Source organism: Phytophthora ramorum, assembly GCF_020800215.1.
Source record: "Phytophthora ramorum isolate Pr-102 chromosome Unknown Phyram_PR-102_s0001, whole genome shotgun sequence".
NCBI classification, from domain to species: domain Eukaryota; phylum Oomycota; class Peronosporomycetes; order Peronosporales; family Peronosporaceae; genus Phytophthora; species Phytophthora ramorum.
The window spans coordinates 4,851,165-4,874,792 of NW_027150647.1; the positions used below are offsets into that span (position 1 = coordinate 4,851,165).

The 23,628-nt window shown below is 56.1% G+C and overlaps 8 protein-coding genes across 8 annotated transcripts; 3 read left to right on the forward strand and 5 right to left on the reverse strand.

Moving 5' to 3' along the window:
• Nucleotides 1-156: 156 nt before the first annotated feature.
• Nucleotides 157-1,881, reverse strand: KRP23_1229 (B9 domain-containing protein 2; the record flags this gene model as incomplete). Its single annotated transcript, XM_067882753.1, has 3 exons — nucleotides 157-1,252; nucleotides 1,308-1,739; nucleotides 1,820-1,881. 3 exons carry the CDS (start codon nucleotides 1,879-1,881, stop codon nucleotides 157-159), a joined length of 1,590 nt encoding a protein of 529 aa, XP_067751798.1.
• A 180-nt stretch (nucleotides 1,882-2,061) lies between these two features.
• Nucleotides 2,062-2,529, reverse strand: KRP23_1230 (uncharacterized protein; the record flags this gene model as incomplete). Its single annotated transcript, XM_067882764.1, has 1 exon — nucleotides 2,062-2,529. The coding sequence occupies one exon, from the start codon at nucleotides 2,527-2,529 to the stop codon at nucleotides 2,062-2,064; it is 468 nt and encodes a 155-aa protein (XP_067751799.1).
• A 226-nt stretch (nucleotides 2,530-2,755) lies between these two features.
• On the forward strand, nucleotides 2,756-4,916 carry KRP23_1231 (putative ADP-ribosylation factor GTPase-activating protein AGD11; the record flags this gene model as incomplete). Its single annotated transcript, XM_067882775.1, has 8 exons — nucleotides 2,756-2,825; nucleotides 2,897-2,961; nucleotides 3,032-3,220; nucleotides 3,284-3,367; nucleotides 3,433-3,487; nucleotides 3,562-3,576; nucleotides 3,662-3,788; nucleotides 3,842-4,916. The coding sequence occupies 8 exons, from the start codon at nucleotides 2,756-2,758 to the stop codon at nucleotides 4,914-4,916; spliced, it is 1,680 nt and encodes a 559-aa protein (XP_067751800.1).
• A 213-nt stretch (nucleotides 4,917-5,129) lies between these two features.
• On the reverse strand, nucleotides 5,130-9,805 carry KRP23_1232 (Nuclear pore complex protein Nup155; the record flags this gene model as incomplete). The annotated part of the gene is made up of 2 exons (XM_067882788.1): nucleotides 5,130-5,212; nucleotides 5,284-9,805. 2 exons carry the CDS (start codon nucleotides 9,803-9,805, stop codon nucleotides 5,130-5,132), a joined length of 4,605 nt encoding a protein of 1,534 aa, XP_067751801.1.
• A 240-nt stretch (nucleotides 9,806-10,045) lies between these two features.
• KRP23_1233 (Protein MODIFIED TRANSPORT TO THE VACUOLE 1) lies at nucleotides 10,046-13,046 on the reverse strand (the record flags this gene model as incomplete). The annotated part of the gene is made up of 2 exons (XM_067882799.1): nucleotides 10,046-12,742; nucleotides 12,825-13,046. 2 exons carry the CDS (start codon nucleotides 13,044-13,046, stop codon nucleotides 10,046-10,048), a joined length of 2,919 nt encoding a protein of 972 aa, XP_067751802.1.
• A 1,390-nt stretch (nucleotides 13,047-14,436) lies between these two features.
• Nucleotides 14,437-16,197, forward strand: KRP23_1234 (Jerky protein homolog-like; the record flags this gene model as incomplete). The annotated part of the gene is made up of 1 exon (XM_067882810.1): nucleotides 14,437-16,197. The coding sequence occupies one exon, from the start codon at nucleotides 14,437-14,439 to the stop codon at nucleotides 16,195-16,197; it is 1,761 nt and encodes a 586-aa protein (XP_067751803.1).
• Nucleotides 16,198-16,270: 73 nt separating this feature from the next.
• On the reverse strand, nucleotides 16,271-17,777 carry KRP23_1235 (THUMP domain-containing protein 3; the record flags this gene model as incomplete). The annotated part of the gene is made up of 5 exons (XM_067882821.1): nucleotides 16,271-16,479; nucleotides 16,548-16,605; nucleotides 16,683-17,348; nucleotides 17,419-17,634; nucleotides 17,694-17,777. 5 exons carry the CDS (start codon nucleotides 17,775-17,777, stop codon nucleotides 16,271-16,273), a joined length of 1,233 nt encoding a protein of 410 aa, XP_067751804.1.
• Nucleotides 17,778-17,923: 146 nt separating this feature from the next.
• KRP23_1236 (uncharacterized protein) lies at nucleotides 17,924-21,349 on the forward strand (the record flags this gene model as incomplete). The annotated part of the gene is made up of 1 exon (XM_067882832.1): nucleotides 17,924-21,349. The coding sequence occupies one exon, from the start codon at nucleotides 17,924-17,926 to the stop codon at nucleotides 21,347-21,349; it is 3,426 nt and encodes a 1,141-aa protein (XP_067751805.1).
• Nucleotides 21,350-23,628: the final 2,279 nt, after the last annotated feature.

The window sequence follows — 23,628 nt, forward strand, 5'->3', positions numbered from 1 at the left end:
CCCTCACTTTGTATTTTTTGGGACGACTTGCATTCGTATATATCGACAGAGGGATCGCAATATACCCAGCAGTGGGAGACGATGGCAGCCCTCGCCTTGCTTTGGTAACGTGCAGTTTTGATATTTCGAGGTACTTTTTTTCATTTGTGTTTGACTTCATGCATCAATGACGCCAGCCTGGAAGTGCCGAAGCAGTACACCAATATGCACGAGAACCTTTCCAGTCGATACGGTCCGCAAGCGGCACCTTTCGGACCATGCTGCGTTGAAGAGCACATCGTCGTTCTTGAGCTCTGTAGTACGTCCAAGAAGCTGCACATCCAGCTCTTCCTTTGTAGTGCCCAGCGGACGCCACAAGGACACCCAGAGCTTGTGTTGACCAGCTGCAAATGGCACGGGTACAAACCCGTAGCCTGCAACATGAAACTTCATATTTGAGTCTGCACGCCACACCTGAAAAAGCAGCTTGGGCCACCCCTGGAACGCCGACGTCGCAAAATGCAAGTCGATCGGATGCGCCCACGTAGCGACGTCAGGATCGGAAGTCCACGGTGCTGTAGACGGGTAGTCCACTTGAGTTTGGCCGAATTGGTCTCCAGCGATTTGGCTCCATCGACTGCCGTACTCGACGCGCCACTTGCAGGTCAGGCCTCCAGCAGCCCCGAATCCATGTCCGCTGACGATCTCACCTATCAGGTGAACTTCAGGCTGGTAAGCAGGAGGGACATCAAGCTGCGTTAGGCGTTTCTGGATTCGGTACAGGTTGTACGGAGACTCTGGTATCGGCAACGTGTCATCAGGGTCTGCTTTGTGTCGACGGATCGGAGACAAAACATTTGTTTGGTTCTCGTGCTCGCTATCATCACTTGAGCTCTCAGGTGCTGCCAAGGGACGCTTGTCGGACTTTCCTCGTTTTCCACGCCCACGAGGAGTAGGAGAAACCTCTCCATTGTTGTCACTGGTAGGTGATAGTGGTGCCTTGTTTGGTTCAGGGTCTTTCTCCTCCTCGCGGATCGGTTCCTTTTGGTTGTTTGAAGACTTGGAGCTGTTGTGGTGCTTGATGTCGGGCATTTTCCAGCGGCTTTTACGTTTCGGTGATTCAGTCGCTGCATCTGACTTCGGTGGGGTGAGTGGGTCCTTCTCCGTCGCTGCAGGCTCAGCATTCGGACCAATTATTTCGTCTTGGGACTTCATCTCTCGTTTCTTGTCCACGAGCTTGGGCCTTTTCTCGGGCTTCGGTAACTTCATCAATCTGCAATGCAGAAGTAAGTGTAAGTCGCTGACAGCTACCCAGCTAGAGTCCATACCTCTTCTTCGGAGAAGCAAGCGGCTTCTTGGTTGGAGACTTGTCTTCTGTTGCTTTGTCCGACTCCAAAAGCGTTTTACGCCTGAAAGCTCGTGTTAGCGACTTTCTAGGCGACGGGGGCTTAGCTTCAACACCAACGCTGCCCACATCTTCCGCCTCGTCAACCAAAGCTTCTCCTGCTGACTCACCAAGCCCAAAGGCATCAGCCTCCGTCGTTCCCGTCGGCTTTGCTTTTTCTTTCTTCGCCTTCTCCTTGGGCTTGGGCTTCTCCTTTTCTTTGGGTTTCTCCTTTTCTTTAGGTTTCTCCTTTTCTTTAGGTTTCTCCTTTTCTTTGGGCTTAGCCTTGGGCTTCGGCTCTTTCTTCTTCTTCACCTCTGGAGACTTAGCAGTCGAAGTCTGGACAAGACCACCAGCTCCATCCGGAGAGTCGAAGCTGCGAGCAGTTTTTAATCACGCACAACCAGCTAAGACCAACGAGACCAACACGTCCGTAGCACGACAACCAGCACCTACCTCGGCCCGCTCGCCGCGGGCGGCTGGGTGCGTTTCTTGGGCGAGGCGAGCTTCTTGAGCATCCGATCTCTGATCAGTCGACGGCTTCTCAACAGCAAGAGCCGCTCACCACCCGAGCCGTCGTCTCTGCACAATTCAACCGACCACCAGAAACGCAGTCAACCGACCAAGCTGCACCAACGAAAGTGTATTTCCCCACCTCTTATAGAAGTCTATCCTCCCTCTTTCCTGTCTCTAGCCGCCTAGTTCTTCTTGGTGCGCATGCGCAGCGCTTTCTTGCGCTTGCGGTGCTTGTGCTTGTTCATTTTCTTTCGCCGCTTCTTGACGACGCTGTCCGCCAGGTAGCCATCCATCTGGCTCAGCAGTGCATCAACGTCTCCCACGATATCGCGCAGCGGCAGCTCGTCCTGCAGTGAGCTGAGCATGCCGGGCGTGTCCCACAGGTCCTCGGAGCAGGCCAGCGCTCCCTCGTCCTCCTGTTCCTGCAGCGGGAACGAGCCCACCTTCCACAGGTGCGACGGGTCGGCCCGCGGGTACTTGTCCTGCCACAGCGCCGGGTCCTCGGGCATGGGGAAGGACGGCGTCTGGAACAGCGTGTCGGGCGCGCGCGTCGACATGAAGGCGCGACGGGCTGTGAGCTGCGTGGCCGGACGCATGGAGCGCCGGGACGCGCCCAGCAAACTGCGGGCAGCCGCTCGCAAGCCAGACATGCTGATCGAACTTGGTGGCGTGTTTCTCACTGAGCCTTTGGTCGAGAAACGGATGGGAGGCGGTCGCGCTCTGCGGAGGTGGGACAGGTAAGGAGGTATAGTTTGTGACTGGGGAAGAAATAGTGTAGCCAAGTGGAAGTGGCAGGGTATGCGATTGTACAGGAGCGCTGTATTTGGGGGATGCTGACTACTTCAGAATTGTAGGAAGATCGCCGGATTGAGATAAATGCAACGTGAAAGAGAGCAATTGGCCTTCTTGCGCAGGTGCTTCGCGTGGGCAGATCGCAGCGGCAAAGGTGCTTGAACACGACGCTGCAATGGTAGTTAGGTTGCAGCAGAAATGTTGAAGTAACAGGACGTTGTGTAGGATATTTGCAGTCGCACGACCTGAAGTGCGGCGTGGCAGCGGCGCTGGGCGTGCGTCCGTCCAAAGTGAGCACCGTTGAGTGGACGGTGACAAGCGGTGGAGACTAACGGGCTTTGGGTGTCTGCCCGGTTGAAGCTGCTGCTGGCGCAGATGTTTCGCGCGTGCGAAGTTCCAGGCCATGAGCTGCGCGTTACGCAGGACGAGTTTGTGCGCGTCGTGCAGTCGAGACTGGCCAGGACGGACTTGCTGGAGGATGTGAGGAGGCTCTTCAAGGCGCTGGACCTGCGCGCCGAAGGATTCATCTCGTATCGCAGCTTCCAGCAGGTTGGCGAGCTTGCTGTGGTCACGTGAGATCTGCACTGACAGCTCCTTTTTCTCTGCTTCAAGGCGTGCTCGACGGCGTTGCCTCTCGCCAATCAGGAGACGCTGCTGCGTGCCTTCCGTGAAGCGGATCGAGACGGCGACGGACGGGTGCGTCGCCTTGTATTCTGCTGTGAAGTGACTTGGTCTCAACATGTTGCATCTGGGTCGTGCAGGTGACGTACCAGGACTTCGAGCGCATGTGTCTGCTCGCCGTAGAAATCGATGCCAGTAACAACAAATAGAAAACGGATTCCGAATCCACACACCAAAGCCGCCTTGGAACTAACCGCGTAGCGTGGCAGTCGCATCGCTTCGAGGTACAGCTCTGGGCTTGAAAATGCGATGTCTGCAGGCTTGTTTATGTGGGGCATCTCCATCTCATGAACAACGAGATCTTTGCAGGAGGAATGGCGACCCCAAGCAGCCCGAGCAGCGACGCCCAGCAGGAAGCGGTCAAGTCCCGACTGTTCGCGGTGCTGCGGCGCCCCGAGAACGACCAGTGCGCCGATTGTGGAGCTGCCACGCCCAAGTACGTTCGCGTTCGCTTTGTGGTGTCGAGCTGGTGCTAAACGGATGCTGTAGGTGGGCGACTGTGACCCATGGAGGCTTCATCTGCACGCAGTGTGCCGGAGTTCATCGCTCCTTGGGCGTCCACGTGTCTTTCGTACTGAGCGTCATGCTGGACAAGTGGACGGACGACCAAGTGAAGACGATGGACACCATCGGCAACACGAAACTCAACCAGCAGCTTGAGCGAACGCTGTCTCTGCAGCTCCGGCTGAACGCGCAGACGCCCAAGAAACCCGAAGCGCAGACGCCGCGTGCGGACCGTGAACGGTTCATCCGGGCCAAGTACGAGGACCGGTTGTTTTCTGGCGGGGTCAACAACTCACCACCCAAGCCGCCGTCTCCTGCCAAACGCAGTCCCACAAAAGCTGCAGCGACGACGCAAGGTATGGTGGAGTACACGGGCGTCGTGGTGATCGACCTGAAGGAGGCCAAGGAGCTGGCAGGAATGAACATTAGCGGCAAGTCGGACCCGTACGTGACGTTCCGCTTGGGCGAGCAAAGTATCAGCAGCAAGCGCGTGGACAACAGCGTCACTCCTCAGTGGAACCAGCAGCTTATGCTCTCGTGGGATGGCACTTCCCCGCTAGAGGTGGAGCTGTACGACTACAACAAGGTCAACGCCGACCGCCCGATGGGGGCATTTGCAGTGAGCGCGCAGCAGTTGGCGTCGCTACCCGATGCGACCGACACTGACGGTCCCTACGAAGATTGGTATCCGGTGATCATGCCGCGCGACTGGGCCACCAACTTCAGTGAGCACATGGTAGCAGGGGCTGAAGGTGTCACCAAGGGCATCTATCGAGGCATCACCGGCGTGTTCAAGGACCCGATCAAAGGAGCTCGCGAGAATGGGCTCGAGGGCTTCGCTAAAGGGGTCGGCACAGGCGTCGCTGGCGTGGTCTATCGCCCCATGAAGGGGCTGGGCACGATGGTCAAGCACTCGGCTCTTTCTGTTGGCGTCGGGAGGAAACACCGCACGAACAGCACAGGAAGCGAAGGCGAAAGCGGGAGTTCCTCGCCGGACAGTCGAGACTACGTGGCTGCGGGGTCCGTGCGACTTGCGCTGTCGCTGCAGAAGTTTTCGTAAGGGGCCTGCACATATTGCACGAAGACGATGACAAAACGTGTAATTTATTCCTTCACCTTGGCATCGTCGACTGCATCGTTCATCACTTGTTTGTGCTTGGTCGCAGGTCGGCTGGTGCTTGTCGCTCTTGCTTCGTCATGCCTCGTGGTTTACTATCACACCCTCGTGCTGCTGCTAATCTTGTTGGGTTTCGTCTGGCGCTGGTCACCTTGCCTACATGAGGGTACGGAAGTTCAACAACTCGCTCTTAACCCGACGGAATTGCCCTAGCAGCGTCGATGCCTCTCCGTTCTCGTCTGCACGGTCGATGCCACGAAGACAATGTTAGTAAAGAGAGTATCAAACTACTAGAGGAACGGCGACGTACCCTGTGAGGTGGCGCGCAGATCCGTGATAAAACCATCGCAGAGGTCCACAATGTTCGGACAGCAGGCAGCAAACTCCGCCAGTTGGTCATTTCCGGCACGCGGAGAGATCGCGTGCTTCTTCCAAAGAGTAATAATGGCCAGCATAGACTGCAGCAAGTGCAGCGTCCAACCCTCGCGATAGAGCCGCTCAGGCTGCTCGCGGTAGAGCTGCTCGTAGTAGCTCAGAAGTACCCGGTGGGGCACACCCACGTCCAGGAAGAGCTTGAGTACCCAGTTGAACGTCGTGGCATCAATGGCTGCAGCCGAGGCGGCGCTACCAGTGAAGGCACCCATCCCCGTTGATCGAATATACCAAAGCGAAATCCACTCGAGTACATCAGCCAGGAAGCCCACAGGGAACACGAAGCCACCGATACCCGCGGCCGAGCCACTGTGTGAATCGTCGCCTTCAAAGTAGAGTGACTTGCCCATACGCAGCAGCTTGTTTTGCATCTGACCCATCCAGTTACCACTCTCAAAGGACGATCCTCCACTTCCACCACTTGACGTGGCTAGCAGTCCAGCCTTTTCGCACTGGTCCAACCGCCACGCGTTGAAAGCCGCGTTATTTGATGACTGCGGCAGCAGACTGAAAATGATCTTCCGCCAGAGGGTGGCGATGACATCTGCCTCCTCCGACTTGCACACATGGATAACGTGCAGACACTCGGCCCACATATCATACTTTGAAGCAAATCGGTTGTACAATGTAGACGCGTCGAACAATTTGAAGGTCAGGAGCTGCACGTCCGTCTTGCGTTCTCGAAGCTGTTCGTCTGTGGTTGATGAGGACACCTCCCGCTCGATCACCTGCTGCTCAAGCGCCTTAAGAACACGCACCTGCAACTGCAGCACATCCAACACATCACGCACTTCGCGAATAGCCTCCGTGGCTTCGCCCACGTCCTCCAAGCTCTTCAGACAGCCAAGCGCCTTCGACACGTAATACTGACGCTTGGAGATGTCCGGGTTGTTGGAAACCACCAGTGCAGACGAAGTCGCATACTCATCTTCGCCCATCGTGTCCTCGTGAGCACGCGCCCACCATACCTTCGCTGCCACGAGATACTTGTGCTGGTCCATGTAAAGCTTAACAAGAAGGTCTTGGTCCTTCTCCTTCAGGAACTCTTCAATGTACGGGGAGCGGATGGACGTCAGGAGGTGAGAGTGTCCACGCTCGTACAACCACGTGTACAGCAGGTTGTGGAAGCTGTCGTCGTCCGATGCCAGTGCGAAGAGGAACAGCTCTTCCACGCATTTATTCCGAGTGTCGTCGTCCAGCGTCACCATATCTTCAACTGCTTGCGGGCTAGCTCCGTTTGCCACTGTTCCGCGGGTAGATGCGCTACCACTCTCCCCGCCAAGAAGCCGATGCAGTGCCAGCAAGATGCAGCCAAAGCATCGCCGTTTCCATGTTTGCTTCACACCGCTCAGATCCGACGCCGCTGCATCGTGGAAGTGTTTGGCGCACGCTAGCGACAGCTTCACTACACCCTCGTAATAGTTCAGTAACGTGTAGTCCTCGCAGATACCCTGAAGAACGTCCAGGCAGTCCTCCGTGTCCCACATGTGGCATGAATTCAGGAACTGCTCCAGCGATTCCTTCAGGAAGTTCTTCCGAGCGACGGGCGATCCGCTAAGCTTAGCATTTGACAGGCTCCGGTAACCTTGGTAGTGCCACAGATCAGACACCGAGAAGAACGTGGGGCACTGTTCGCGCAGCTGCTTAATCAGGAACTGGTTGTTCTCGTTGCGACCGCGCATGAGAGCCTTCGTCATCGTTTTGGCAGCCAGCGAGCCGTCAGTCGTGGTTACCAGCTCACTGAAGCTAAGGCGTGCAAGAGGTTCCTCGAGTGATACCTTGTACTCCTGCGCAATACGCAACAGCGAGATGGCCTCAATGCTTCGCAGCACCAATTGATAGAAGTAGTACAGAGAGCGTTGCTCAGCCTTGAACCGCGTCTCGCGTTTCAGCTGTTCCTCGCTGAGCGACTTCTGGTGACGCATCACCAGCTCCGACACACGAGAGATGCCAGCCTCAACACTTTCGCTCAGAACACCGTCCAAGCTGGGATTTTTCTCTAGTGCAGCGCCACCGCTAATCGACACAGCAAATGGGACCGCGCTCTCCATGAGCTGACGAAGTTGGAACAGAATCTCGCGAATCTCGTCCAATTTCTCCGGGGAGTGAATGTTCTCGAAAGTGGTCACGTAGCCAGGCGACTTAGCCGATGGTTTAGCCGCGCCATTAGCGGCGTTGCCAGATACGCGAGTAACAACACGACGGCCGAGCGTTTTCGAAGTCCACAGTGGTCGCAGTACACGGCATGCAAACGCTACAAGTCCATCGTGCTGGTACGACATGCCAAACTCCGTTGTAAGCACAATTCGGGTATTCGCTGAGCTGGAGGCGCTGGTTGTAGATGCTACTGGCTCGATGGGAACATTGTCGGGGGGCCCTTGAGCGATCTCGAAGATACTCTGCACCGCAGCCATGTAAATATAATCGTCACTCTTCATTGTTGTCAAACGACGGCGTGGTGCGACCAGCGAAGCCGCGGTGGAGGACTCGCTGACAAGAGGATCAGTCGGGACGCCACATGCCAACGCGATAAGCATGCAAATCACTTGAATCTCGCCGAAACAGCGCACGAAAGGTGCCAGGCCGGCCTTTAGCTCATGTCCGCGCGATAGTAACAGCACGCGATGAAGCTGATCAAGTGGCCTGATTTTCTTGAAAACCTGAATGCCTGCGTTCGTAAGGCACAAAAAGTGACGCGAAGGCTGCGAGTACATGAGCGCCATCTCACCGACAACAGGGGCGTTCTCCGAGGCAGTTCCTGGCTGGGTGCTAGTGGACATCTCATCGAATGAGCGCTTGCTACCGCTGCTGGAACCGTTGGTGCTAGCAATTGCAGCCACCGCCTCGCTTTGAGCAATCCACGCGCTCTCCGGTCCGTCGCTCGAGTACGGGTCCAATTCCTGAATATCCACGACCTTGCCGATGCAAGTGTCCAGAGATACAGCCTCTCGGATTGTGGGTTTTCTAGCAGCCAAACCTGTCTGTACGGGGAGTGCTGCGGTGCTGATAGGGTCGTGAGCAATACCCACAAGCTGGTCCTGTTGGTCCCGTCGGCCTTCAATGCACAAAAATACCCCCTTGCGGTGGAAAGCCACGTGCACTGCGCTCGGACTCTTGCCCGGGGCGTAACCCGGCTGCATACCTTCCTTGGCGTGATACGGTGGCGCATCACGGAGCGCGATCGCTGGAGGAGGCAAACGAATGTGAAGAATCTCGAGTCGGGACGGGCGTCTAGCTCTGCCGTTCAATCCAGCACCAGAGTACGTGTAACGGCGCGAAAATGCCGTCAGATAGAAGCGGATGCCGTTCGACGTGACAGCAACCAGCGTGACAACCTTAGATTCGTCTGGAGACACCGTGGACAGCGACACCACCTTGAGAGGGTTGGGCGTTCCGGCCACAGCAGGCTGGAAGAGTCTCTCATCTGGACACGACACGCGAGTCCGGCGGTTCTCACGCGCGTACTTGGCGCCATCCGCGAGCAGGTTCACGGCGCACACGGCCTTGGTCTCATCTCCATTGGCTCCCAGATCGAAAACGCTCACTTGCGCGTCGTCGTGGAGCACGTACAAAATGTGGCGCGAGTGGTCCACACAGAGATCCTCCACCTTGCCCGGTGCACTGGCAAGTCCGGCCAGGAAGCGCGGCAGATACTGCGCGTAGCTGGACGTGTGAGCGACCTTCCTGCAGGCGTCCGAGATGCCCACCCCGGGCACGTTGGTAAGCGCCGCACCCAGCAGCGAGTTGCGGTCGGCAGCCTTCTTCTGCTCGGGCGCGTACAGGAACTCATAGAGCGCGCCGTCCGAGCCGCCAAAGAAGATGCGGCCCGCGCGCGTGGTCACGATCTTGCGGACCACGCACTTGTCCGTGCTCACGCTGAGTTTGGTGCGTTGCAGCTTGAAGCTCGCGCCGTCCGCGCGGTTGTCGTCGGCCACGACGGCCAGCAGCACGAGCTCCACGGTGGTGGCCACCACAAGAACGTGGCGCACTTTGTCCGTGAAGACACCGGCGGCCGGGCGTGCCACAAGGCCCACGGCCACGACGGCCTGGTCGAACTCCTTGGCGGCGAAGCGTCCGCGTTGTGCGTAGCTCCAGAGGAAGAGGCGCGCGTCCACGGACGTCCAGGCTGAGCGGATGTCCGGCAGAAGCCCGGACAGCGACAAAGTCTTGGCGTCGTCCAGCGCGGCGGCCACGACACCCGGCAGCGGCAGCACGGAGCCCTTTTTGGCTACTTGGGGGGTCCATTGGGACGCGTACGGCTCGAAAAAGTAGTTTTGCGGCTCGGACTGCGCGTTGAGCTGGTCAGCCAGGTCCGGGTACGACGCGTCCTCCTGCGCGGCCTGGTCCACGCGCGTCTTGGCGTCCGACAGGCCCTTGAACGTGGCCTCGGACGGCTCCATGGCGGTGGCGGACGGCGGGGACGAGTGGTGTGTTGGTGTTTGCTTGGCGTGGCAGAGCGGAGGACTCCCCCAATGCAAAAAATAAGTGAAATTGGGATGGAGCAAGGTGAGTGGATGAAATGAAGTGGTTTTGTCCAATGGGAAAAGATGATGAGATGGATACAGGAGGACACTGGCGGACTTGCGATTTACTTACAGAGTGTGTCCTCTGGCGTCCTCTCTTGTGGCTATTGCGACCCGCTAGTTGGAGATGAAAGAGAACATGGACGGTTCGGGCTCCTGCAGGACACTGCGCTGCGACTGGGCTTGCGACACGGTAGAGGACGCCATGGTCGGCGTGGTGGACGACGAGTTGCTGCGCAGGAAGCCGAACGCCGTGGGCGACGTGGGCTCTGTGGTGGTGGAGCTGCTGTCGAACACGGTATGGTCGCGGGCGTTGATGGTAGACATGAAGCCGAAGGACGACTGGGTGGACTCGGCGACTGCAGCTGGTCGACTACCCATCGGCGGCCTTCCCGACGCCGTCGAACGCAGAGAAGCCTCCAGGTCACTGAGACCCATGGGTCGCCCGTGGCTGCTCTTCGTGAATGTTTCGTCTAGCGCTGGTGCGGGTCTAAGTGGCGGCTGTTGGCTGTCGTCCTTCAAGCTGAGTCCGGCAAACACATTGGTAGCTATGTCCACCGCAGGGTTCGCGTCGTCCGCCGACAGCACGCCGAAACTGGAAGACGGACTGGTAGGCGCCTGACTGACAGTCAGCTGCGGGGCAGCAACAGCCTCAGATCGCGGCTGGGCGTTGTCGCGGAGGAAACTGAAGCCGTACGAGTTGTCTGCTTGAGCGGGCACGGGTGGCACCATTACGTTTCCTCCATGAGCGGCAGCGACTTCAGGATTGGCGTTGGCGTTTAAAAACTGGAAACCGGAGTCGCCTTGCAGCTGTGAAATTCCAAGTGGCGGATCGTTGACCGTGCTGTTGCTATCCCCTCCGACGAACGCGAAGGCTGACACTGGATGCTTGTCCTCGTCCGAAGCAGCGACGCTGATGTACGGAGGCAGAGGATCTGTGCTTGCGGTACTTTGAATGAGCCGAGCCAGCTCGTCAGCCTTCCGGACGAGTGTTGAGCGGAACTGCTTGACCTCCTCGTAATTAGGCGGCCGACGTGCTCCAAAAATCACCGAGTCGATGCCTTGCGTCTGGATCTTCTCCACTGTGCCGTGCAGTTGTGCTAGTTGGTTGCGGCGGTCAGCCACAGACTGCCCACCGTGCTCACGACGGACAATCTCTTTCAATTTAGCCTCGATCTCGCTCAAGCCGCTGCTGTACCCGTGTAGACGAGTCATGAACGCTTCGCCAGTCGAGCTTCCTGGTGTGTGAATGTCCTCGGACTCAGGTTGAGCATGATCCTCCTCCACGCTCTTTTCGTCTGTTGTACTGCCTTCCTCCTCTTCCAGTGGGGGAGGGATATACGGCATCTGAAGCGTCGACGGGTTGGCGGTGCGGCCATTGTTCATGAGCTTCTTGAAGCGCAACAGCTTGGGCGCGTTCGTGAGTGAGCCGAGGATTGGACCTACCTCGACCAGCCCTTTGTTCTCCACGTATATAGAGTTAATACTAATCAAAGCGCAACCCGGACAAATTGCCGGGTGGAGCTCAAGGTAACCACGGCCACCAGTAGGCAGCGGTACGAACCGCTCAATCACGGTCATGTCAGGAATTGTACGGTCCAGCATTACTCCCATCGGTCCTGGAGGTACCTCGATTTCCAGTATAACCTCTCGGAGAGGCTCGTTCGATTGCGTAGGATCTGGCCCATCAGCATCAGCCCCACCGTGCACTGCGTCAGACGATGGTTTGTACGCGTCAAATGAATCCAGTGCTTGGGCACCATCGTCAGCATCCATGCCTTCGAAAGCATCGTGAATTGGGTCCGACATCTCGGGCTCCTTCTCCTCTTCCTCGTCTGGCTCGATCATATTGTGGGATGGCTGCAGCATTGTCGGCTCAGGAAGTGTATCGAAGACGGTATGACGACGCTGCAGCACAGGTACAGCTGCAGTCTGTGAGGGAACAACAGCTGACGAAGAATGCTGTTCCTGTGGCAGTTGATGCTGCTGTCCACCCAAGAATCCAAACGCCGAGGGCATTTCGGAAGTCGACGACGACGGGATACCATGCTCGATGGCGTGTATGCTATTTGCTGCAGGTGTTCCGTTCAAAAAACCGAAGCCAGAGGATTCCGTCGATAGAGGCGGCGCACTAGGAGTCGGCATGATTGATACTACAGCTGACGGGTTGGCATTCTGGGGAGGTGAGGCTGCCATGAAGCTAAACGCCGAGGACGGAGGCACTGGTACTGCTGTTGGCGGCGGTGAATCCATTTCACCACCATTCGCGGAGAGAAAGCCGAAAGCCGAGTTGCTGACGGGAGGTGTCATCGGCTCGGCTGCCATCTGAGCCGGCGCATACTCATGCTGCGTCGGCTGCGCTAAAAAGCTGAACGCGGATCCTTCTTGCGCTGCAGGAGCAGGCAGAGGCGCGCTGCTACTGCGTGGCGAGTCGTTCATAGCCATCATGAGGTCCTGCGGCGTCTGCGCCGACGCCACCACGGGCGACGTGTGCATCAGCGTGTGCATCTCCGGAGCTTGGGCTTCCGCCTCTTCCGCCTCCTCCTCCTGCATTCTGCGCATCATCTCTAGCGGACTCTCCTCATCTGGCGCCACGTAGTCTTTCAGCAGCAGGTAGACTTTGTCTGCGCGTTTGCGCAGCATGTCCTTCCTCGCATTGCGCAGGTCCTCCAACAGGTCCAGACGTCCGCTGTAGTACTGCTTGTAGAACTCGGCCTCTGCACTGCCCAGCAGCGCACTGAGGACGGAGAGTGCCTTGGCCTTGACCTGCCACAGCGGACTCTCGAACTTATCGTCCAGCAGCTCGCAGATGTACTGTCAGCCATCATATATCAAATGAAAGAAACCAAATATTAAACCAAAGAGAACATATAATGTTATAGGTAACCGCACGTACGTCATGGTCCAGCGTGTGCAGGTAGCGCAGCAGCTTCTGCAGCACTTCGCGCGGTGGGAAGGACGAGGAGCCCGCGGACGAGCAGAGCTCCGACACGAGCGCGTTCTCGAGGTCCGACTGGTGCTGCGCCGGCTGCTGCTGCGGCGTCTTGAAGCCCTGCTTCCAGCGCGCAGCCTGCGACGCGTACGTCGACTCGGGCGCGGGTCGCCGCTGGCTGTGCATGGCTACACCAGGGCGGAAGGAAGTGTGAGGAGGTGGGGGAGGTCGAGGAAGAGATGCTTAAGGTAGCCAATCGAAACGCGCGATTTCGAATTCGAGCGATTTGATTGGATATATAGGCAGCAGGGACTGACAGGCGATATGCTTAGTAACGCCCAGCGTCGCAGAAGGTGGCGGCGGACTGCTGGGTTTAAATGGACGAAGCGCATGCCAGCATTGCCATTTGACTGCCGACCACTTCAACATTGGAAATTTGCCACGAGGCGTCAGCATCACCATCCGATGACCTTCCAGTGCATGAGTCTGGGGCCTGCGTGATATACGTTGACCCCGTTTTCAACCAGTTTTTTTTTATCATTGCTGAGCTTTTCTCGGTGACTTGTGCCCGATCAGCGAGAACACGAACCGTGACACGCTGGGAGGCACGGATGATAGCGTCGGTCAGTTCAGGATGCGACAAGATGAACATAGCGATATCTACTGAGGTCTCTGCGCCGTCGAGCAAATCAATGAGCTTCTGAGGTGCAGCTTGGTCGCGAGAAAACCAGTAGTCTACAACTGCAGTTTGTAGTCTACCCAATATGTCCTGCTCCATGCGGCCAAATACTCGACGGTCGACCCCCATTATCCTTGCGATGTCCTTGTGAGCGATAGGGTTTCCGTGACGCTAAGACCTCGTTTCAGCACTTCCACCACGAAACGCATGGGGGTCCACCGACAGGGTTTACCTGACTTGGACTCGTCTTGGCTGGGCTGGGAGTGGACGATGGAGTTGATCGTGCTGCAGGCGTGTCCTGTGCTTTGATGCAGCTGGATAATTCTCTCCCCTTTCTGGTATCGCTTGCGAATCTGGGACTTCTCTGCTGGAGTTAGTCGCGGACGGCGTTTCTTGGGCAGCGGACTTTGCGTTCGCTGAGAGAGGATATTTTACCAAGCCAGAATTTATCGGTAATATATTCTAAAAAAAACTAGACCCCGAAACTGCGACCAGACCCGCACACGATCGGAAAAAACGTTGACTATCTAAAGTCCCTGTATGTCGGCCATGCCAGGCAGAGGGCGCGGCAAGCGGCTCACGGACAGCGAGCGCATGGAGATCATTGCGCGCCTGGAGGACCCGGGTACACAGCTGTCGAGGGCCATGTGCGCGCGCCAGTACGGCGTGTCGCCCGCCGCCATCAGCAAGCTCATGAAAGGCAGCCACGCGGTCAAGAAGCGCTACTCGGACGCGGGCGTCGCGCGGCGGGACAAGCGTCAGCGCGGCGGCTTCTGCAAGAACGTGGCGTTCGAGGACGAACTGTTCCAGTGGATCTGCAGTGTGCGGGCGCGCAAGGTGCCGTTGCTGGTGGCGCACGTGCAGCAGAAAGCCAAGCTGCTGGCCTCGAGGCACAAGATGAGCGACGCCTTCAAGGCATCTAACGGCTGGTACTACCGCTTCTGCGGTCGGTACGGACTCACACCCGCCTCGCTGCATGCGGGGGCTCCGGCTGTGGAGGGTCAGAATGGGACTGTAGAGCAGCATTCAAAGAGCGACAAGGTGGAGTCGACCCAGTGGACTAAAGTGAGGGACAAGGCGGCGCAGTTCGGACCAGAGTTCGTGTACTCTGTGAGTGAGGCCAGACTCTTCTATCAGACGCTCCCGAGGGAGCTGACACCAAAGACAGGAACAAGTGCAGGAACGGCTGCTACTCCTGGGGCAATGCCAGCCCCCGGGAAGACTGCGCGGGTGTTGGTTCTGGTGTGTACCAATGGGACAGGTACGCACAAGATCCCGCTGCTAGTTGTAGGGAAGGAGCGAGTGCCTGCGTGTTTGGCAGCGTTACGCCCAGAGCTTCTCCAGGGAGATATTAGTAGCAAAGCGAAGATTTACACGGGGGTTGGCATGGGAGCGGCCTACTTCAGCCAGCGGGAGATATGGTGTGACGATCGAACGTTCAAACATTGGTGCGAACGGGTGTTCCTTCCCGCTGTCCGTCAACGCACTACACAGCCCGTCTTGCTTGTTGCAGAGAACCCTGGCGGACGGCTTGCAGCCTTTGAGCAAGAAAACGTGTCTACGATATTTCTCCCGTTGCGGGCAGACAGTGAGGTGAGCCTCCTGAGCCAACAGCAGACTCAGCCTGGGGCTATTGGGCTGACCAATGCCGGTGTCACCTCTCCTGGTCAATTTCAGTCGCTGCATGGTGCTGTGATCCGTGACCTCAAACGACGCTACAAGATTGGTCTCTTCCTAGAGCGCTTGAGTTTTCTCGAGACACCAACTGAAGAGAAAGTTCGACTCGTGCAGCGCGGGAACAAGAAGCCGGGGGGTAGTGCTGGGGTGGCCCTTGGGCAAGAACCGAACCTGATCGATGCTATGAGTTTACTAGACGAAGCGTGGGCGGCGACCCCACCAGCACTTATTAGAAGTTGCTGGGTCAAGTCAAGCTTGACCACCAGGGCTCTTCTGTCATCGCCGGTACCCATAGCCTCTCCAGAGCTGAGCGATGATGATATTGTTCTGGAGTTGTGCTCGATGTTGCGTAACACGAACCTTGCCGACGATATGAACAAGCTGGCCAAGAATTTGCGCCATTGGCTGTACGTGGATGATGATTCCAGTGAGCAAATGCAGCAGGAACTCCTGTTCGATATCCAGCAATTGCTGCAAGAAGAGGAGCAACAAGGATGCGGTAAGCTCGTCGCACAAGATCAGCAACAAACTCAGTTCCAGCTACAGCAGCAGCAAAGCGCAACGGGATTTATCGATTCGTCTGGGATGCCTGCAGCTTTCGATACGAGCCAGCCGGGGCCTTATGGATATCACTCAAATGATGATCGACCGGAACCAGTACCAGCCCTAGATCCAGATGCAGTACTCGAAGAGAAGCGCAATTCCGTCACCTTGGCGCTGCGGGCGCTTGCTGAAGCTGAGGAAGCGCTGGATAATGCTGATGTCGCTGATTTTTTTGGTGAGGAAGCCGCAGGCCACGCTACGGAGAACGTCTCACGGGCAATACGACGGTTGCGTCGTATTCAGCGAGGCAAACGATCAGCTCTTGTGGCGGTCGCCGTGAACGCCGCTGCCAGCGGCGATGCAAATGGCAGTACAAGTGGTGCTTTAAGCACACACGAATATTTCTACGGCAATGGAGCGCGAGGAAGAATTTCGTAAAGTGGTATCGAAAGGCGCTGAATCATGAATTAGTTGACGGGTCTATTGGTTTGCAGTGTTGAGACTGAGGTGTTCAGTTGCTGACGCTGCTGGCACTACGCTTCTGGCCGATTGTGGGGCTGGGTTTCGTCTCGGTTGGTTGGGGCGGGGTGGAAGGAGCGGGCTCCACGACGTAGATGCCGCCGCCCAGCCCGCCGATGCTCACCATGTGCTCGGCCACCACACGCAGCGGCAAATCCTTCACGACGCCCTTGAAGAGCTTCTTGGACATGATCAGCAGCACTGCGATTGGCATAGAACTTTACATGAGCGAGGTGGAGTGGATGCGAGCGTCAAAGATGTAGGCGTACCTGCTCGTCCGTCGGGTCGCAGCACACGGAGAAGCTCTTTGAAGACCTTCGGGTACAGCTGATCAACGAAACCAAACACGACACCAGTGTTGGAAGACATAAAACAGCACGCCAAGACCAGAGTCAGCAGCGTACCTTGTTGTTTTGGCGCTGGTTGCCGCAGCGGACACCGAACGGCATGTCAATCATCACCCGGTCGATGCTGTGGCTACGCAGGGGTAACCGCGCGCTGTCCCAGCGTGCGATATCCACCGGGCGTGGCCGGGTGAGCGCGTTCTGGCCAGCCTTACCGGACGGCAACTCATCTAATTCGCCACCAAGAGCGTACACGCCGTTGTTCGTAAAGTCGGCGGAGCAGATCGGAAGCGTGCCGATTCCGCACATGGAGTCCAGCACCACGTCTCCGTAGTTGTGCTGTGCCAGCTGCAGCATGAGGTACGCCGTGCTAGGACGTAGTGTAGAGACGTACTGCGCGTCTGCCAGCGCGCTGCGGCTTTCGTTCGCGAGGCGGTTGCGGAACTGAATCTTGCGCGGGTCCGCCAGCGCGATACCCGCCACCATGAACTTGTAGAAGATGACCACGACCACCTCCAGATCGAACTCCGTCAGGTTCACACCCCACCCACACGTCTCAACCACGCGGGCGCCTACTTCGCCCGCCACAGCCTGCGAGTTGTACGCGTGCTTTCCATCGCGCACACAGGAGCCTCGGAACTTGATGTCGCTGTCCTCGACGGGACGCACCGCGTGCTGCTTCCACAGCTTCACTGCCGAGTCCCAATCTGCCTTCACCACCAATTGCTGCAACACACAAACACCAACCATCAGTCTACACGCTCACCGCGTCTCTCTGCCATCGATCGCCACGCACTCCGATCTGCTTCAAGCCAGCGTCGCTCTCCGTGTCAATCTCGTCGCTTTTGGCCAGCAGCGCCAGCGTTGCCTGCACCGAGCGCAGTTCCTGCACCTCAGCCGCCGACGACCTGGTCTGCAGGATGATCTTCCCTACGGCGGCCTGGCCCTGCATCACCTGCATGTAGGGCGGTCGAGGGTTCTCCTGCACGCTACATACCTCCAAATGCTCCACCTACCACGCACAATAAGCACAACTTTCTCCCTGCACCATTATAATAGACATCACTCTACCTGCAGCTTGGACCGGATCTCTTCCTCCACGAGGAACTCGAGTCCGCGCAGCACCAGCAGCAAGTACGTCGACACTTCCGCCATCTTTTACCACCACCACTTTTGGGACGCCAAAGGGTGTGCTCCAGCATACAAACACCAAGTCAAAAGCCGTTACGAAATTATCAGACCGCACGCAAATCTGAGTCTGAAAAAAGTACGTCACCAAGCCACTGCCAGTCTCAACGACCATGGACGCGTCCAAGCTGCCGCTGTTTGCCCGAGGCAGGAGCATGTTGAGCGAGGCGCTGTCCCCCACCACAAGACGGCGCTTTGCTGGATTTCTGGAGCCTTCGACGCCGCAAAATGGGGCCGAGACGCCCTCCCCATTCTCGTTTTCCCAGACTTCAAGCCCCGCACAGCAGAATTCGTCGCCTGTGAGACGAACGCCCTCAATTCGACGCCGATCCGCCCTGTCCGATGCAGCTTTTGACGGAAACCGCACGACGGACAGAAGTTTGGTGAAAATTCAGTGCACTTCGCGGCCTTTTCGGGTGCAATTGGCGCTGGAGAGAGGTCAAGTGGTAGTGCACAGGTTCGAGCGCAGCACTGACAAGGGGAAGAGAGGACCTCCGGGAGAGGTAGAGCGGTCGGGGCTGGTCCAAGTTGGCGACGTGTTGGTGGGTGTCAATGGGGAGACGAGGAGATTCGCGACTCTGGAGATGGCTCAGATGACGCTGGCTAGTGTGGAGATACCCGTGGAGCTGACGTTCCGACGCGTGGTGGCGATCAAGAAGACGCTCGGGGAATACACCGACAAGAACATTGCTCGGTATTTGGTCTTGCATGATAGTATGCTGGTGCGTGCACGTGGTATCCAGGAGGCAGCACTGCTGGTTCAAGCGTGTATTGAAGTGTTTGGGGAAAGTCAGTCGACGGTGCCGTTGGAGGACTATATTGCCCACGTTGAGGATGTGGTGCTACCGTCACTGGGGATTCTGTCGGATGGTGTTGTCAGTGATAAAAAGCATCAGTTTGATCAGATTAAGCAAGTGATGGAGACTGTACACCAGCGCGTGGACGCTCGGAAGAAGAAGCAAGTCAAAGCGTGGAATGCAGCCAAGAGCTCGAACTACCGGCGAATTGAAATTTTGGCTAGACAGCGTGCGAGTATCAAGGAAAAGCTTGAAAAGATGCGTGAGAACCGCCAGGAGCTGCGGCCGGAGAACCACACCCTGTGGTCTGAGTACATCGAGCTACGCCACTTGTTTACACAGCTGAGTGAGAACGTGGAAAAGTCCAAACAAGAGCACTACCTGCCGGATTTCGAAGGATATTCGCTGCGATTTGGAAGTGACGGCATATACGTGGGAATTGGAGACGTCTGGATCCCATCGTTTCACGCAAAGTTCTCCATCGAAACTAGATCAACGGCACCACATTTGTCTCTGCACATCTCGACGCCTTCAGCTCACGGCCTCAAATTCCGTGCGATAAATTTCTCGCTAGCCACTGAAGGTCGTCTGCCGAGCTTTCACTGCGACGAACTCAACGTGGAGGCGCAGCTTGTAGCTGACATTCCGCTAGTTTTTGACTCGATATCGGGGTGGACAGTGCCTCAAGAGGAGCTGGATGTCAAGCTCATGAGTTTCGTCTACTATGAGCGGGAGGCCAACAGCACCAAGCGCGGCAAAGATCACGACACGATCATGAAGATGTTCATCAACCGCATGCTGCCGTCTGTTGTGAGAGGTGCTGCTCAACGACTATTTTGCGTAGAACTGGGCCCACTGATCCAGCGCCGCGAAGCACAAGTCGTGATGTCAGGCGAGATCAAAATCAGCGGACGGAAGCTTTCGGTTTACGATGCTGCACTGTGCAATTCAAATACAGATGCGAGGCGTCCGAAAGATCAAGATCTATCGGAGGTGGCGCGGGGACTCATGGCCATCTCAGACGACGAAGCGGAAGTCCTGTACTCCGTTTACAAGACATTTACCGACACGCACAACAACAACAAAACGCTGTTTGGCAGGGCAGAAACCCCCCGAATGTGCATTCGCAACCTAATCAGCTACTTTGAGCAATTTAACCAGACACCCCACTTGAAAGCATTGGCGTGCGAGCTTTGGGGCCAGAGTATCCAGCTACTGTCATCAGCATCTTCGGACTCGCCATCTCGTCGGGATCAGGGAGTTTCATCTCCGTTTGCGCCGATTATCACCACCATCGAGCAGATCAAAGAGTATCCCGTGGACGTGTCCATTTCGCTGGTTGATGTTACCTTTCGCCTCGATCTGTGCGAAGGAGCAGCGACGTACTACATGGCGCTGCAACGCATCATTCGCAGAAGCATGGATACAAGCTCGGTTGGGCTTGCCAATTTGGCTGAGCTGAGGGACGGGACCTTTCTGCAGAATAAACTGGCACGGTTGGATGCCCGGTACGAGAAGGCGACGCAGTTGCTGTCCTATGTCGCCACCAATGTCGACGTACTCGGTGTTATTGTCCGTGGTGTGCTTCCGAGCGGGATTATTAGCCGATTGTTCGTTGAGGCTAGAGATTTTGCTTGCAAAGGTCCATGTGCTGGATCCGTGACGATTCCACTAACAGATTTATCAACTTTGTCTTCCCGCGATGGAGTGGAAGTTGCGATTCAGAACACCAACGAACGTATTCTCACGAGAACGCATGAAAATGGAGGCCTGGTGTTGTCAAGGTTTCTGCGTGATTCGCTTCAGGAGAACGGACAGGACGGTGAGGTGGAACTTCCGAGCGATCGCTTGAAGGTGGCCGTGAAGAATCCGTCGGTGCGCGTGCTTTTTGAAGTTCCATCCGACTTATCGCAGCTGCAGCCTGGACAAACGCTGACCCCGTTTGCGGTATCAGCAGTCACGGATGACCCTACCGAGCCTCCGAAGCTCAAAATCGAGACTGGAGATTTTGGCAAGTGTCAGTATAAAGCTGAAAGTGTCACGTTGAGTGGAACAGTGTGGCAGTTCTTGAAGCGAACGCAAGAGTCTACCGACAGCGTAATGTACGCACAGGAGGTGGACCCATCGGGGGGATTGAACAGCACGACCGCCACGCGAAGCGAACCCTCTGGAGCTACCAACGGAGAGGATAACAGCATTTGGGACGAGTATCTGGAGTCTCCATATTTCACGCTTCGGTTCCACTTCTTCACCTCATGTCAAGTTACGCGCGACCACATCTTCTTGAGCATCGGGAGTGCCTCGTTGACAGAACCCAAGGTGGCTCAGCTCAAGCACCGTGTCTGCCTCGGCCGGTTACTGCAAGACCTGGACATGTTGAGTGTTGTCAACCCAGAGGCGAATACACGCAAGGATGGCGCGAGGTTCCAGCATGCCCTTCACCGAAGAGCTGTGGACTCTCAGCGTCACGGACAGGCCTCCGTGTCGAACTACTCACAAAGACAAACACTTTTCTCGCAGTCAAGCTTCACGTCCATCGACGACTTCGACGGCATGAGTGAGCCAGCGTCGATGTATGAAGCCGAGGGTGATGGCGATGCCCCGCGACGAAATGTCCAGGTTGACGTCGCTGACAGCGCAGTGTCAAGCGAGGCCAGCCAGGTTGATACGGAAGACGAAAGCCAGTTGCCACCGCCAATTCAGCCCAATGTTCGCCCACAGAAGAGCGCACTCTATTTCTAAGACCAAAAGCACACCTCAGTTGTTGGCGGTACATTGTCTGGGAATCGCAAAGTCTCTAACTACGGATGAAAGATGTCCTAGACTTAGGAAGAGCCTTTTCGATCTCCCGCATCGAAAGTTTCGCGAAACCTCGGCATATGGTGTCGCGATCCATCCATCAGATCGATGTAGTTTATTTTCCTTCTCAGTTTCAATTCTTCTTGAGAACAAGATGCGTGATCGCGCAAGTACTGGTGAGGACAGGAGGTAAGTGGCCATTTGGCTGTGAAGGGGACGCCGAAGATGTCCCAGTACCCTCGGGTGCGACTGCTATTCAAATCAGCAAAGTGCTAGCTCTCGCTGACGAACAAGCAGGGGAATACTCGTTTGGAGGGCTTGCGGATACTTTACCAGCAGCATCTGGGCTATTTGTCCATGGAGTTGGGTCGATTCCAGTGCCTATCACTCGTGAGCAAGCTCTACTGCTGATTGAGAAGTGTGAGAAGTCTCCGTTTGGTCACAACATGGACACTAAGATGGACGAGAATGTCCGCAAGAGCTGGCAACTAGGACCAGATCAAGTTCGGTTTGAGAATGTGGCGTGGCAGAACGGCTTGGACAAGCTTGTTGAAACAGTAGCAGAGCGACTGGGGTACAAAGATACTCCTCTCCGGTGTTTGCTCTACAAGTTGCTGGTGTATGGTGAGGGGGGTCACTTTGTGAAGCACCAGGACACCGAAAAAGAAGATGGTATGATTGCAACGCTGGTCGTTCAACTACCAATTTCTCATGAAGGAGGTGATTTGGTCATTTATCGAGGCGGAGAGGTGAAGCACCGCCACGATTTCGGGAAGGTAGATGGCACGGCGTCTTTCCTACCACATTATGCAGTGCATTATGCAGATGCAGAGCACGCCGTGGAAAAGGTGACAAGGGGGTACCGTCTTGTTTTGGTGTATTCGATTTGTTTGCCCCCAACGATGCATCATATTGAAAAATGCCACGACAAACCTCTTAGCGACGATTTAGCCGAAGCTATCAGAACGATGGGTCCTGAGGATGATTATTTCGCGATGCTGCTGTCACATGAGTACACAAAAAATAGTATTCAGAGTTTGGGTCTTGGGGCGCTGAAAGGTATCGATGCCGCAAGATTCCACGCCCTTGAGGAAGCAAATGTGTTCATCAGCGCAAACAAAAAGCTGACGTTTTTCATTGCCGAGTTGAAACATAACATTGAGTTTCAACAAACTGGAATGGGGTGATGGCACCTCGAGCGGCAAGTACAATCTATCCTCTGGTACTCTTCCAGCGGGGGAGTCCTTGGGGCCGTGAACTATGTGACACCAACGATCAACTTCCTGAATCCGGGGCAAGAAACTCTTTCGCAGTTGTGGACCCCACACGGAATCAGCAAGGGAGAGGGATACATGGGCAACAAAGGCCCCACGAAAAGTACAAACTATGCTCGATACGCGCTTTTTGCGTGGCCTGAGGCTAGACACGCGGAAGTGTCTTTGCGAGTGATGCCACTGAGCATAGCGATCGAGGTGCTTTACGACGGAAAACCTGTGGACGCTGCTGCACTTGGCAAGTTCTTGGATGTTGTCGACGCGAGACTTGACTCTGAGCAAAAGTACGAGCTTTGTCACCGTGATGCTTTATCCATGAGGTTTTGCAGACTATTTTGTGAGCTGGCTACTGATGCTGGCGATCTAGCACTGGTCAAGTTGTTTGTCACCGAGTTTTGCCCTCCTCAACTAGGGGGTCTGGAAGGAAATGAAACTTTTGTTCCTGTCGTCATCAACATGCTGCGCGTGTTCGACTGGAGCGATATTGGCGAAGAGTTGCTCAAGAAATTAAGCCGGAATGTCAATACGTATGGCATGGAGAAGGGTAGGATGGGACTTTCGTGCATGGCATTGGCACTGCAAGTACTTGACGGTTTGGACGCGGGGTCCGCACAAGATGCACTGCTTAACATGGCTATGAAAAAGGCAGCCGATCTCAGTGCTGAGGATTTGTGTACATCCAAGGAACCTGTGCTACTTCTCAAGTGGGTTATCAGTAGCAGAAACAGCAGCGATGAAAGTGTTGACAAAGTGACGGATTTGTTCAAGGACGCTGATCCAAGTCTTCTAGGTCTAGCAATCGAGAAGTTGCTTCCGGTTTTGGGCAGCGTCGACATGAGTGACAAGAATACTGGCATGTTTGCAACTCTCCTCTCCAAGCGGATCACGTGGCTAAACACGGAAATTGAATCGCTGGGTAAGCCATTCTCGTGGGTTATGCCCCACGCA